The sequence below is a fragment of the Lynx canadensis genome, chromosome X, assembly GCF_007474595.2.
Source record: "Lynx canadensis isolate LIC74 chromosome X, mLynCan4.pri.v2, whole genome shotgun sequence".
Classification (NCBI taxonomy): domain Eukaryota; kingdom Metazoa; phylum Chordata; class Mammalia; order Carnivora; family Felidae; genus Lynx; species Lynx canadensis.
Window position 1 is genome coordinate 11,939,534 of NC_044321.2, and position 16,131 is coordinate 11,955,664.

Here is a 16,131-nt window from a genome sequence, read left to right on the forward strand (position 1 = left end):
GCTCTCTCTCTCAAAATAAATACACTTAAAAAAATTAAAATACGCTGGCCTTGTTAACTTTTAACCCAATTTAAAAGAAAAAGGGTTAGGCTTAAAGGCTTTAACAAACAATGGAAATCACAAAGGAATCAAAGGAGTTTGTCTTATTAAACCAAATCCTAAGAGGATTTATATCAAAACACTTTTTGCTGTTAAAGGATATTGTAAATATTTGAACATATCTAGCTATTGTAAAACAATGTACAATATTCTTGAGTTTGAGTAGCATGCCCAAACATTCTTAATTAACAAGATTTTAATTTAACCCCCCCCAACTTTATACTAAAAGGCATGTTATTAAATACTCCAAGTACTTATTTACTTAAAAATAATTTTAGGTTACAAAAGATTCATTTTTAAAAATCACTTTTTCTAAGATTCTTACCTTTCCATTTTTATGCAGTCCAACAGATTTATTATTACTTCCACAAAGATGTTGCATAGTACTAAGATATATCATGCAGCCCCAGCACTAAAACAAATCAATTTTAGCAGCGCTAATTCTCCACAGAGCACCACTTTCTAGCTGAGGCAGATTAACAACTGCAAATCCGAGTGAATCTATTCATAAAGTGGATCATCTCGAAGTAGAAGCAAATTCATAAGTGTAATGCTTGCTTTTGGTACCTCACTTATTTTTCATTTCTCAGATTACTTTGTGAGAAACAATACCAACAGCAAACAAAGCTCAAAAGGAAAACCCCCACAAATTTCAAAATGATGCTGTTAGTATAAAAAAGAAAGGCTGACACATCTCAAAGCGCTGATCAACACCATCATGCATCTACCGCTGAGGTTAAAGCCCGACGCCCGGTATTTAACTATTTGATCTTCACGGATCAGGCAAGGACTTGAAATCATCTCACGTGCAACAGTCTTTGCATAACACCCCACTTTATCCATGCCACAAAGATGGTAAATTTAGTAGTTACCAAGAAATAAGTTGGGGGTCAAAGGGACTAAAGCCTTAGACTGCTCTTTATCATAAGATATCCTCAGACAAACCTCCCCATTCTTCATTCTGGCTCTATAAAATTAAGGAGCAGAGAAAAACTGTTAAGTGCCTGACTTTACAAAGAAAATGCACTCTACATTTCCTTGGTCATTACGTGTATGTTTATAAATCAACTGTACCACTCCCCCAGGTCCTCCCCCACAAAAAGCTAGCTTAAAATAGGCACTTAATTGGTGGTGTGGGTGGGGAGGTGGAATGTTCCAAGTATTGCAAAGAATGTCAGTTTAGTAATCTCAGCATGTTGCACTTTAGTAATTTAAGAATCAAGTACCAGTGGCATGTTAAGAAAATGTGTTAAATTCCAACAGACATTAAAAATTGGATAATAGACCAATTTTTCTGGGCTTTACCCCCAAATCTATGTATTCACAGAACCAAATACCAAAAGGAATACACATACAGTTCAGTCTAGAAATGTCAAAACTGAACCACTATTTACCAAGTAATTAAGTAAAATAAAAAAGATCTTTATTATTTGATCACAGTGTCTGATATCGTAGCAATTATTCAAATACCCATTGATGTTATGTTCTCATTACTGATTATAATATGCTAATAGAACAGCTACCGTATCCACTGACTGTCCTGTTGGTCTATAAAACGAAGGACTACCTGAACAAACTATGTGACATATATACAAATCAGGTAAAAGAGAAATTTTTCTGAAGAAAAACATTCTTAAGGATAGAAATGTATATTTCACAGATTTTAAAAGGTCTAAAATCAAAATTATTTTGCGATTTCCCATGTAACATCAAGCCAACAAATAATTTGCATTATAAATTTAAAGGCATCTTTGGTGTCTAGAAATAGTCAATTCAAGTAAAAGACCTGACACCAAATAGAAAAGTCACAATACATGGAAAAGTAATTAATTAGGCCCTCCACAAATTTAAACTTGCATTTAGATGAGTGTCTTTACAGCCATATTTACAATGTTGGAAGCAACATCATTTCATGACATAGGCTAAATGAATACTATATCCCAAATTTTAAGACCAAAAGAGCTACTATAAATCCAGGAGTTTAGATAAATGCGAGAAGAAACGATTTAAACAATTATTATTTATGCATCCAACTGAAAAATACCAACTACTGATAATGTGGACAATGAAAATCTTCAGTATAAAAGGTAAAAAAATGGTATCTTAGAAAATCTATTCTGTTCCATACAGAAAAACCTCCAGAATGATTAATCTCTTTATTCCTGAAAAACACAGAAGTTGGTACCTAAAACAGAAGGTTTAAAATACACATACCAAGACAATACAGAAAGGGGGGCGTTGGGAGGGTGACGGGGGAAGGGAGAGAGATGGACAGAGCTCAGTGGTTAAGATTTCACACAGCTCTGAAGTCTAGCACATCTGGGTTTGGAATGCTAGGACCAGTTGCTGGAACCTCACTGAGCCTCTCCTTCGTCATCTGTTAAAAAGGTACTCATGATCTTTCTCAGGGCATGTTGACGATTAGCACAGGATGCTTCACAAATACATACTCAGTAAGCATTAGCTTTCATCATAGTTCTTTTTTTTTTTTTTTATTTCATAGTTCTTTTTTGTTGTCATAGTGTCCAGACCTGATCTCATGACTGACTATATGTAATATGCTAAGAGAAAACCTACTTTATCACCTGATGGTCTGCCCTGTTTGCCTGTTAAAGGAGTACCTAAACAAACCAAAACATGTTTATATAAATTGGGTAAAAGGGAAATTTTTAGCAAATTTAGAAATTTTAGAAACTTAGTCTGTGAAATGCTTTTTCTCATCTTATTCCACTATTTTATGAACATAATATTCAAATACTCTCCTAGAGATGTAAACATGTATCATGTATCAACATATAAATGAATCTATTTTAGGAAACAATCATCTTGTCATCCCTGGATTTGTGACAGTATGTTGGCAAATAAGCTAAATGAGTAACAGGTTAACCTGAACAGAATCATCTGAAGCCTTACTGCCACAAAGAGACTTTAGCTTGGCTTCATAAAAGCCTTAATCTGCAATGTATTATAACTCACTCTAAATTCAGAACAGACGAGCCACATTCTGCCTCCTCAAGAACTGAATGGCTACATTGAGAAAAATGGTTTATTCAGACACCAAATAGAAACTGTCTTAATGTACTATCACTTTGGTTTATGTATAAAATGACGTTAAGGTCACAGATAAGAAACTGGGCAAAAGTTCTCTTCTAAAGGTAAGAAACTGTAATTAATAGCAGTCAAAAAAATTTTTTTTAAACTAGGGTGAGACAGGGTAAGGAAAATCTTACATGGAACCATAGACATCCCATGCTTCTCTCTACTCCTTTCTACTAAAGATAAAAAAAATACTGCTTCAAAAAGGGAGGTATTATTTACTATTAAAATACTTTAATAGGGGAGATACACACACACACACTTACAAATAAATGTGGACTTGTACTAACGTTTTTATCCCCGATACATCAAATACTCAACACATGCTATAAAGTAAACTTAGTACATTTGCCGTATTTACAAAGTCAATAGCAAGTTCCCAGTAGTTTAAACAACAGTCCAGACACAGGAGAGATCAGTACCCTAAACACTACTCTCCAGAAAAAAATATATTAAAAGGTGAACTTCAAGAACTTTAAAATGTTTTAAGGCAGATGGAATTAATCAAGAAATGATGAAGAACCTGGAGGAAATACCAGGATCTGACATAATATAGCTCCATAATAACAAAATATAAAAGTGAACAAGGGAAGAGACAAATATGAAAAATTCATAGTTCCTGATTCTGCTTTTAACCGAATTTTTAGAAAAGTCTGATTAGTAAACAGCAAAATAAGGAGGTGCTAACTTTAAAACCACATATGAGCTTGCGGTCAGAATATCAGAAGTTAAAAAAGAATCTCCCCAGTGACATGTCTGCAATCAATGAATAAAGCACCGCGGCGAGCTGTACGCACTCAGGAAAGGCGCCGTGCCCCTTTCACTACTGACAGCGGATGGCATCAGGGCTGCCAACCAAAGATTCCACTGGTGCAGGCATCTTAACCACTGTTTTGGTACCTCGAGATCATTACACGCACAATGTGTTGTCTCACGTTTAACAGGTGTATGTTCTGGATGATATCGTCCCAACTTTGAGCAATCCTCACAACTGACCCAGTCAGTGACTGATGCAGAGCCATTATTGAGGCCCTTCCTCCCACAGGGGCCCACTAGAAATTATAATGGACAAAAAGAGATTTATTCTTCTTAGTTCACATTTCTGTTATAGCAGAAATGCTAAAAAACTGGATTTAAAGCCTCCTTTCATAGTAAAAAAGGCAATTATCTTAATGAAAACATACATTTTTTATATTCACTACTCCTTTCTATTTGATTAAAACCACAATTACTGCTAAAGCATAATTCAACTTGGTATCTGAATTAAGGTATCCTTAAGTTTTTTGAAAAAGGTGGCCCTATCTGTGAAACTTTAAACTTCGGAAATTGAAGATCCAGAAACAACAAATACACAGTTAACCCAGGACAACTATGGGAACTGGAAAGGGAAGATGGTTTATAAATGGCTCTCGTGATAGATATCAAGGCAAAATAAGAACACAGTCATTTGACAGAACACGGTTTGTTATTTAAAAAGAGCCAAGAGAAGGCCAACTACCTTTTAGTTAGTCTTGCTAACATAAAACTACAGACGTCTACAAAAAGTGTAATTATAACACTGTCATTTGCTTGGCTACATTTGCACTTAATGGACATGAGGTGAAAATATGAACCAATCTGGGATGAAAACGCCACAGTCTCACAGTCAACTGATGGAGAACAGGGGTTACCGTAAGTAAGTAATTCACAACAACGGATGGAGAGTTCTCAAATTCCTGTTATCTTGATGAATCTTTTCCCTTCTTAGTCTGTCCTCTAAAGGTTCAGACTCTCGTGTTTTAGGGTCCAAAAATGGGCCATCATTATGACAGACCATCTCCAAAGTAAACAATCCATCCACAGATAACTGAGTTGATGAGATGGACACATATTCCCATCAAGAAACTGTACATGGACACTACATGCCAAGCATGCTTCAGAGTAATTTCTGAGAGTCTACGAATGAGGGAGCACAACTGAGACTTCCCTGGCAAGAGCAAAACATGCTACTGCCCAGCGAAGAGAACTCTGATTAGCTTACCTCCTGCAGTAGATCAGCCTGCTCAATTGCTTTAAGGACATTTTTCTTGGATGTTTCCTGAACTTCCCCTCCCAAAAGAAACTCATCCAAAATAAAATAAGCCTTCTCAAAATTAAAGATGATATCAAGTTCACACACCTGAAAAGCAAGGAAAACAATGGTAAAACTGAAAAAAGCAAAAGGTACTTACCCACTATCAGGTAGTGAATAAAATCTGATCAGAGCAAATCCATCTTAATTCTTTCTAAAAATGGCAATCTTGCTAACTAAGCATCATCAATTTAGTCAGCATATTTCTCAAATCTCAAGTACTTGGAAACACAACGCCTACAAGCTAAGTAAGAAAGACCTGATTCTGGAAGCTCCCAACACGGGCAACTTAATAATTTTCTACTCACAAAAACTGATCTTTTTAAATACGTATTTCCCGGATAATGTGATCGTAACTGCTTACCAAATCTAAATTCTATATTAAGCACTTCCAGAATGTTAATCTCTGCAGTTGAACTCCTTTTTGTTTCACTATTTTAAACCTTATTCTCACGACCGTCATTAAATGAGGCAGCGGGGTCAAGCACTGCGGCAGTTAAGTGGCTGTGCACGCTGGCAAGAGTCAGAGTCAGCCCTTCCCTCTCCTGCAGTTACTTTCAAAGAGTCAGAATCCCCAAGACAATCAAATAATAAACTTGTTACAGAAAAGATTAAAAAAAGATACTATGGCATTCAATTTTCTAAAACAAAATACTACTCACACTGCCAAAATACTTGTCAAGTAATTCCACATAACGATGAATTATTTCCAGGGTAATTAGCTCATTGTCCTGATCCTCGATAGCACAGCAAAAATACAGACTAGCATATCTGTAACAAAAGCAAATGTGGAAAAAATTTTACTCTATAATCATGTTTTCTAAATATATTTTCATATCCTATTGTGAAAGACCCCATACTTAAACAATTCATTTTCCCTTTTACAACAGTGTAGATTATTTTCCTCCCGGAGTGCAAAAGTAATGAATGCATATAGAGAAAGTTTGAAAGGTACAGGCAAGAAAAAAAAAAATCACTCAAATCACACCATCTAGAAAGAGAAACTTATTCTGCTCTTCTTCCTTTCAGGCTCCTTTCTAAGAATATTCATAGAAATACATATAATATTCTAAAACATAGCTGGACCCAGTTACAAAACACATTGAATGAAATACAACGGCCCTCAATTGTATGAAATACGATCTTGTGTTTACTTAACTAAAACAAAATGCACTGTGATTAATGCAAACTACAAGTAAACAGGGAAGAAGATAAACTTTCCGACTAAAGGACTTATTGAAGATATTGTCAATGTGAAGCCAATGTCCCAAAATGTTTTACTGGAGCGTTAATATGCACAAAGAGAACACAAATCATGTATGTACAGCTTAAGGAGTTTTCAAAGTGAACCCACCTGTGTATCAGCACCCTGATCAAGAAACAGATTATTGAACTCCTGAATCCCCTCCCCTAGCCTCTCCAGTTCACCACCTGCCACCCCAAAGGGTAACTACTATCTTGACTTCTAATAGCATAAAATTGTTTTTTAAAAGGAGGTTTCTAGATCTGTGGAATAAACTCCAAGAAAAGAACAGCTTTTTACAGAAGTTAGAGAAAGAGAACAGGGGAAAACTGAAACCTGTCCTCAAATTTTCCAAGTTCTACCTGTTAAATGAAAGTTTTGGTTATTTACCCTTCATGAAGAATAAGATTGGAAAAGTAAATATTCTCTTCCAAATTAGGATTGTAGCACATGGGACTAGACTATACTTGACTCAAGGAAGCCAAAACTTAAGACAACCTTGAGGCATAGCAAACAATGACCAAGTCCTTTGAGGAGGACTAAAAGAACATTTCCAAATGCTTTAAGTGTATTAAAGGCTTTTGAAACAAAAAACAAAACACCTATGACATTCTTAACAAGTCTCAGTTTAGATTGTAATTTTCACTGAGGAGCATTTAAGGGATTTTTGGGAAACACGATGAGCAACTACTGCTCATAGCATTGATGGAAAATAATATATGCAAATACATAATCTGTTTTGGAACCCAATGAATTTCTGCTCTTCAGTATGAGAGTAACTAGTATTTACAGAATCCTCTATTAATTTTAATATTATCAACTGATTAAGTAAAGATCAATTATTTGATCTTTCCAACAGCAAGCACCATCATCCTTGACTGGGGGGTGGGGGGTAGAGGACAAAAAAACTGAGGCCCCAAGAGTACAGGGTCTGCCAAGTAGTTGCTCTGGGACAAGAAATCTGATCTTCGGACATCAACTCCAGGCCTTCTCCCACTCCACCTTAGGGACTCCCTTGTCATCCACAGCTTGACTTTTCTGCCGTGTCCATTCTACCAGACTCACACATTCAGTAAGTTATTTAAAATGGTAGGAGAGTCTGTTGCAGTCTTAGAGAGGGGGCTTTCCAATGTGTTCATTTATTAGCATGAAGGACATAACAGGGCACCACCTCCAACTCTAACAAAATGTTTCCTCTCTTTCCTACCCTATGGTTTTATCTGTTTAACAGGCAATGGGATGTTCCAATTCTCCACCCTCCCTAACCCATGCTCACCAAATAGTTTTGAATTTGGGGAAATTGATACAAATGATACGTTACAAGTCCCTGAATTAAGAAAACTAAAAATTAAAGGAACTGGCATTAAAATGGTAGATTAAAAAAACCAGCCATGAACAGCGCACATGAACAGGGTGCTATTTCAATAATCCCATTAGAAAGAATTTACTAAGTCAGTTACTAATAGTAAAATTCCTTTTAGTCTTAATGTCAGCATTTCGACAATGCTACTGTTAAGTAATCGAATGCTTGCCCCATGGTCCTTGCTCCTCATCCACAGTACTGCCAGTGCTGCCTTATTACAAATAAACAGCACTGAAATACTAGTCATCGGTCTTCAACTGTAGAATCACTTGGAAATATTAACTATCACAAGGACTGGGGGCTCCTGGGTGGCTCAGTCAGTTAAGTGTCCAACTCTTGGTTTTGGCTCAGGTCATGATCTCACAGTTCTTGAGTTCTAGCCCTGCATCAGGCTCTGTGCTACAGCTTGGGATATTCTCTCTTTTGCTCTCTCTCTCAAAATAAATAAATAAACTTAAAATTAAAGAACTGTTTTAAATACCACCAGGACTGATGTGTCTAAGCATCAGCTGATAGTATTTTAAAAATCCTGCAATTCTACCTAAATGTAGAATGGACAAAGAGCCATCAAAGTAAACAAATTCTTTGCTGTAAGTGAACAGCTAGTTATCAGGATTCTAAGACACCACTTTACAGAAAGCTTACTGAAGAAACAGAATAGTGACAGGTAAGATTCACTGAGTCCTCACTCTGAATGAGACACTAAATATTAGCTGAGGCTTTTGCATATTTTACTATTTGAATCCTCACAACTCTTCTAGAAAGATACCATTATTACCTGCATTTACAGGAGACCCAGGCTTAATCGAGTAACCTCCCTAGGAACAGCAATTTGACTCCAAAGCCCAAGTTTTATGTTAAAAACAATAACCAGGAACTGTATTAGAGTAATCCTGCATCTGGCAAAAATTAAAACTGAATAGGCAGTATTTTAAGAGGTTTGAAGAGGCAGTGAAGTAAATGGTGTTACACTGATTTAGTAAAAGATTACCAAGAGAACCCTATTTTTGAGCCAAATGCTTTTTAAAAAATTCAATTATGAGCTCATTTTGTTTTCTTAGTACATATTTGTAAGTCTAAATCTGAAGTAAAATTAATAATAGACTAGTAAGAAGAAAGGCATGTTTGGTTATTTTTAGCACAGTGGATTAAGGCTTACTCTAATTACTGGCACTCAGAGAACATCTGAAAGTGCCTATTCTTATACTCAAAACACATGACTTCTCTGCAGTCAGCTAAGTGTCAGCTGACTATGGGTGAATGTAACGAAACTGTTCTCAATCCCACCGGTATGTCATTAAAAATTATTTTGTTAGTAAAGAAAATAAGGTATTCTGGCAAATTCTCAAACTAGTAATTTGGACCTATGTATTTTTAAACTCATTGTAAAACTTTAATCTAGTGCCTCTTCCATAGCATGCTGCATAAAATACACTCTTCAGACTTTAAGGGATCTTCAAGAGCATTTATTTCAGACATGAGGAAAAAAGGAAAAATGACTTGTTTAAAGTTACAAAACTAGCTAAGGGTGCGAACCAAGCAGAACTCAAGTCCCTTGATTTTCAGTCTGTATTTTCAGCTATATTATCCCTATCAACCCCCACCCCCACCTGCTCCCCAAGAGGGGAAACTGTTTAAGTGAAATACTCAGCAAGAAGAATGTGGCTGAGACAAAGGGGGGAAGGAAGACCTAAAGACCACTTACTGACAGGAACAGCCAGAGTCCTGGTTCACAATCTCTCAGAAGTGATAGCTCTTTTGCTTAAAAAGGTCTTCTCTTCCAGCTGGACTAAGGGGGAAAAAATCACCTGTTTCTATGAATATGTCCTTACAAAGAATATGCCCTTAAATATAAAACATGAGGTTTTCAGTATGAAATGGGGCAGATGTATCGAAAAATTGACTGAAGATTCTAACTTCTGTAGGTGAATTTTCTTTCAATAAAGCTGTTTTTTAAGTGCACCTTTTGTTTATAGCCGCTTGATACAAGTATCAGAGTCAGGTTAGATTACCCTTTATAGCCCTTCATAAGAAAAAGTGGCGGCCCGACGTGGGTGGGCTGAATCCTGTGTGCGGGAATACCAACGAGTGCTTTCTTTCCCTCTGTTTAACAGGCCATTGCCTTCTGCTGCAGGAATCTCGATTCCTGGGATTGATTCCCTTGCTGGTATTTTCCTCCTCCACACGGGGGACTCCTTTCCCTATCTAGAAATAAGCTTAAGTCACTCGCACCTTTTTAAAAACCCTGTTTCCGACTCCTGCATCTATGGGTGGTTACCACCTCTTCGTATCTTCGGAGCAAAGCTCCCCAAATAGTCTACACTTGGTGTTTAAAAGTCTCCACCTCTTCTTCACACTTTGCTCCATTTCTTCGAGACTCCTGTTCCTACTATTTCACTGAAAATGTTCCCACAGATGGCATTTTATGAACTCTCATTGTAAAACCTAAAAGATTCTTTTCTTCATTTAAACTGTTTTTGCAATTTTGGCAATGGTGACTTAATTTGCAAAACTCTCTCCCTTTCCCTGACGTTACTGACCCTATACAATACACCCTTTGCTTGCCCTTTGAATGCTGGTGATCTAACACTTTATGCCTCGTTTCCCCCGACTTCCACACCCACCCCGAGAAAACTAGGCATCTTCAAACGGAAGTCATACAGGCATCGCAAAGTCAACATGTCTGCTACCTCCTATTTACCCGTCAGCTGAACCAGAAATGTGGAATCACTGCCCTCCCCCCTTTTAGCAGCCACCAAGTCTTCTAAAACTTACCTCATAGTAACAGCTCTCTCCACCTGCTGTGCACACAGCAGCAGTCTTCCTTCAGGGCCTCATTATAATGCGGTCTCCTTAAGAGACCCCTCAGGTGCCAGTCCCAGTGCTCCCCTTACCCATTCTCCTATTACAAGGATCTTTTAAGAAATACATATGTGCTCTTTTCTCATCCCCATTTAAAACCTTTGCCTCCAGGCTTAATATTTCAGTTCTAGTCTCCATGTCAGTCACTAACTAGAACGTGACCTTGAACAAGTAAGGTCTCCCAAATTCTTCTTTTCTAAAATTGAAGTTTAATCAACAGTAGCCATTTTAGGGGCACCTGGGTGGCTCAGTTGGTTAAACATCCTACTTCGGCTCAGGTCATGATCTTATGGTTCGTGGATTTGAGTCCCACATTGGGCTCTGTGCTGACAGCTCAGAGCCTGGAGCCTGCTTTGGATTCTGTGTTCCCCCCTCTCTCTGCCCCTCCCCCGCTCACACTGTGTGTGTGTGTGTGTGTGTGTGTGTGTGTGTGTGTGTGAAAAATAAACATTAAAAACAAAGTAGCGTTTTATTTAAAACAAACAAACAAACAAACAAACAAAAAAACCACCACTTTTCCTATGCAGAGGGTACAGGCCAAGTGAGCAGGGGTATAAGATCCCAGTCCTGATTTCATGAGAGCACCTCCACTTCCACTTGTTTCATTTAGGGTTCTAACCTTGGGGGCAACAAGCTTTTTAAAACAATCACTTGACTAGATTATTCTAAGACCTCTCTCAGCTCTAAAATGCTATGATTTTTCTCAACAAGTACTAAAACAAACACTGGATACAAAATCGCCCAAAGATGACTAAATTTATTCTACTGGAAAGAGGAGTTTATGGTATTTAAAATATTCTCGATGTCCTATAATCTCCATTACTTCCTCTGCCATCTCCCCCTCCAAAAAAAAAAAACGCATCCATACCTAGAGTAGAATAAAGGAAATGGAGATAAAACCCAGACTTCTCTTCAACTCTCCTTGCAGCCCATACCTGTTAGTTCTCTGCACTTCCCTACAGAAGACAATTTCTGACATGCAGAAACACTCATCTTAAATACAGTAAATTATTTGTAAGGGAAGGGAAATGGAGAGCAAAGTAATTATATTTCTTTTAACCTGATTAGCCCAATCTTGAGAAATGTATTTTAAGGTATTGAAAGACTTTCAGATATTAATAAAGACGTACATTTTTTTATGGTTTTTTTAAATTTTATTTTTGAAGGACAGAGACAGAGCATGAGCAGGGGAGGAGCAGAGAGAGAGGGAGACACAGAATCCGAAACAGGCTCCAGGCTCTGAGCTGTCAGCACAGAGCCCGATGTGGGGCTCGAACTCACGAACTGTGAGATCATGACCTGAGCCGAAGTCAGATGCTTAACCGACTGAGCCACCCAGGCGCCCCAAGACGTACATTTTTTTTAAAAGCTTAGCGTTCAGGGGCCCTCGGGTGGCTCAGTCGGTTAAGCATCCGACTTCGGCTCAGGTCATGATCTCGAGGTTTGTGAGTTTGAGCCTTGCATCGGGCTCTCTGCTGTCACCGCAGATCCTGTTTTGGATCTTCTGTCCCCCGCCTCTCTCTGGGCCTCCCCTGCTGACGCTCGCTCGCTCTCTCTCTAAAAAATAAATAAACTTTAAAAAAATAAAAAATAAAAGCTTAGCGTTCAAGCAAATGTGTGCGACATTTTGCAACACCAAAAATTTAAAAATCTATTCTTCCCCAAATTATCAGATCTAATTACACCTCCACCACAAGTATACTTCAAATCAGTTAACACTAGTAAAGAGATATTGTATATACATAATTTCAAAACATCTGTATGACTGAAATGGTCTATCCATCCAAAGTGTTGTGTTCATAAGATTGTAAAAGTCCGAAAAAAGGCATGTCAAGTATCAGTTATTACTGTATAGATTTTCAAGAAGGGGGTGGAGGGAAAAGGCTTGTTTAAATTCAGAGAATTACTCACACCATTTAAAATACGGCCCCATTTTCACCTGCAAAGACATAAATTCATTGCATTTTTCTAAAAAGATTAAATAGTAATCATTTATGCCTTTATTTACATAATTAGTTTTCAATCGACTTTCCTGATTTTATCTTTTTGCCTGGGTAATCAAGCAAAATAGAAGTTATTTTAAAAATACAAAGCTTTGACTTAAACCTTTTTCATCTAAATCATTATTCATTATTTATAAATGTCATTTCTTAAAAGTCTGCCATTACCACATTATAAGTGACCAAATATTTGATTCTACTATTTCATCTTTCTGAGAAATAAAAATTATACCTTTTGTAAACAATCTTCAGATCTCGCCACTCAAGAAAGCTGCACATTTTCGGTTTCCGTGCTAAAACGGTTTGAACAAGTTCTCTTGTGATCTTTTTCTTTTCTTTGTCTGACAGTGGGACATACCATTTCTGCAGTCGAAGCTTTCCCTGACGACTAAAAAGCAACATAAACTGCATCTGTTAAGATAAATAGAACCAAGATTACATGCAACACTTTGATTCAGTAGAGATTAAGAGGACATGTTTCACAGAGAAGCTTTGGGGGCAGGGCCTTTGACTGACAAATGATTAGCAACCATCAGTATTTCTATGCCGGTTAAAATAGCAAGAAATTCTTGTAGAAAGATCTTCTGACCAGATGTAAATCTTCCCACCCCATCCCTTTCCACCTAAGTTTAGAGAATAGTGTGTGTGTGTGGGGGGGGGGGGGGGGGGACAGGTAAAAAGCCAGAGTGAAAATTTTGAGGAAGAAGAAAGATAATTCTTGCAATTTCAGAAACTACTGTCTGCCAGGGCTATACATTTCACATTCTCTGTATGCTTCAAAAGAGAACTGTTGACACCAACTGGTTCAGACACATTTGAAAGAAACAGCAGATCTACTACTGTTTTTCACCGTGAGGCTGTTCCAGTTCCAGGCTGAATTACTTGTGGACAGACTGCTATCACTTAGGATGCCCTCTTCAGTTTATGCTTACATATCTTAAGCAAAACAAAAGATCTCAAATATTAACCCAGAGAAAACCCCACAAAGGCACATTTTTCCTAATAAAAGCCTGATTTTTAAGTATCTCTTCTCATCTTCACTTTTTAAAAATTCCAGCATAAATATGCACACAATAAAGTGGGCTAATGTAATAATATGACAGAGAATATAAACCTCTAAAAGCCAAAATAAGAGGTACACACATGCAGAGACATTACACGAAATACTTCATTTGAAACAATTAAAAAAGGCATCTACAGATGGAGTGGATGCTGAATTCTGGTGTATTTTACTTAAACTATTTTGTATATGTGTATTTGGAATCTCAAATCTGTTGATTTGTTTAGATGTTTAATTTTCAAGGAAAGCTTCTTGTAATTCAACTGGTCTTTTCAACTGCAAACAGGTAGGCATGGTTTCTACAAAAGTAATTTAAAGGTAGAATTCAGACAGGGTTTTTTTTCCCCCCTTGTGAACTATTTTAAGTTCCTTTAACTGCATTACTACAAGATTCCAGCCTGATTCTTAATATGCACCACACCATCTTAAATTTGAATATGGGGTGGGGAAATTTACACAACCAATTTAGAATAAACCGGGCTCTAAATTTCCCTAAGAAATTAGTGACGCTTTTCGTACTAATCCAAACGGGCATCAACAAGAAAGATATTTAGCAATTTATGAGGTGGCAATTTAACTTTAATACTCTATATTTAAGTTAAATAAAATCGGCTTATTACACCTCACTTCAAACCTTCCCTGGCACAAAATAAACGAACGACGTTCTTGTTATCAAAGTGCCCCCCATACGTGTCCTGTTAAGATAGCGGCATTCGAAGGGGGACAGCAAGTAAAGCATCAACTGGACAACGGGTTTAACGCAGACCCGTTACCAGAACTTTGAGAATAACAGACCCCTATTCCCGGACCCTGATGACCTGGAAGGGTGGGGGTTTGCTTTGGAAAAAGAGTACGAGCTCAAGGATGTCTGTATCCCCTCCCTACCACTTCATAGGGCGAATAAATAATTCACTCTTTAAAACAATTATGTGCTAACATGGGACGATACCCGGTTACGAAGCACAAGTATTCCTTCCCTCGAGTTAAAAACTAATGCTTTGATTTTGCCGCAAATCACAGGCCACCCCAGTTCCTCGAGATTGGTATTAAAAACAATAGGCTCGGCCGCGGAGCGGGCTCAGGGCCAGCGTTCCTCCGTCCGGCCGTCTCCGACGCCTCCCCGCCGCCCCACGGGGCCGCACTCCATCACTGACCGAGCCCGAGCGAGGTGACGGGCTAGGAGCGGGGCAGACAATGGCATTCGCCGCCGCGCAGGGGGCGCCAAGGGTCCTCGGCCGCCCCGGGCCGCGAGCCCCTCCCGAAAATGCCCCGCAAAACTTGAGGTGATTCCCGAACCACAGGTGCCGCGGGGGCTCCGCATCCTCGGGGCGCGGCGAGGAGTGGAGAGGGGCGCGGACGCGGAGAGAAGTGAGTTGCCGGCCGCGGCGCCCCACTGGGGGGCCAGCGGCCAGACACGGGGTGGGGTCGTCGGGGCGCGCGCGGGGCGGCGGAGGGCGCGCCCAATCCTCCCTCTCGCCTCCCCGTCCCCGACGCCCCCGCTCGCTCCCCGGGACTTACGGCGGCCGCGGGCCGCGGGCACGGCGTGGCTCGGCCGGCGGCGGCTGCGACGGGGGCGGCGGCGGCGGCGGCTGAGGGGAAGCCCCTGTCGCCGAGCTGAGGAAGAGAAGCCGTGTTGCCGCGGGGAGGAGACCCAGTTGGCAGAGGGAAGGCTTAGGCGGCGAGGGGAGGGCGAGCCGACAGACCCCGCCCTGTGGGCCGGACGAGGGAGGAGCCGGGGTTGCGGCGAGCGGAGGGGCGGGCTGGGCGACGCGCGGGAAGCAGCTCGACCGTTGCCAACGGCACCGGAGGCAGCGCAGGTGACCGCACTCCAAGAAGGCCGATTGGCCGCGTCTCTACCGAGAGGCGTGGTCCCGGCCGGAAGTTAGGCCACGTGACCCGGAAGCGGCTTTTGCCAAGGCCTGTGCGCCTGCGCGCTTCTGCGCGTACCTTCGGAACTCGGGCGGGCGGCTACCTCACGTATCTAGTGGTGGGAGCGCAGGGTTCCGATGTGCCCTTTGTCGACCCCGCTGTGCGGGGCAGGGAAGGTCAGGATCGCCAAGAGCCAAGTTCGAGCTCCGATAACTCTCCGTGCCCAAAGAGGGCGGGGCGGGGAGGCGTCACTGCCGGTGGTGATGGTGAGGAGAGTGAGGGAGTGCTGCACCTCTGGGGAAAACAAGTCAGCTCTGTCGAGGAGCTCGTGCACGCGTTCAGAGGGCCTTTTGCAATCATTCTGCCTCCAAACTGCCTGGAATCCGGCACGTCCTTCCCATTGCACTGCTACAGCCCTAGACACCTTTT

General features: G+C 40.0%; 1 protein-coding gene across 6 annotated transcripts in view; it reads right to left on the reverse strand.

Moving 5' to 3' along the window:
• Positions 1-15,385, reverse strand: part of AP1S2 (adaptor related protein complex 1 subunit sigma 2) — a 28,383-nt gene extending 12,998 nt beyond the window's left edge. For 5 of the 6 annotated variants that reach the window (XM_030305083.1, XM_030305080.1, XM_030305081.1 and 2 more), the window contains exons 1-4: positions 15,352-15,385; positions 13,006-13,184; positions 5,968-6,076; positions 5,216-5,353 (exon numbers count right to left, since the gene is read on the reverse strand). In XM_030305083.1, coding sequence (XP_030160943.1) covers positions 5,216-5,353; positions 5,968-6,076; positions 13,006-13,184 — 426 coding nt within the window. In that variant the 5' untranslated portion in view covers positions 15,352-15,385. Of the gene's footprint in view, positions 1-971; positions 1,067-5,215; positions 5,354-5,967; positions 6,077-13,005; positions 13,185-15,351 lie in introns of all 6 variants that reach the window. The other variant, XR_003966532.1, reaches the window with a different exon arrangement.
• Between the last annotated feature and the right edge of the window lie 746 nt (positions 15,386-16,131).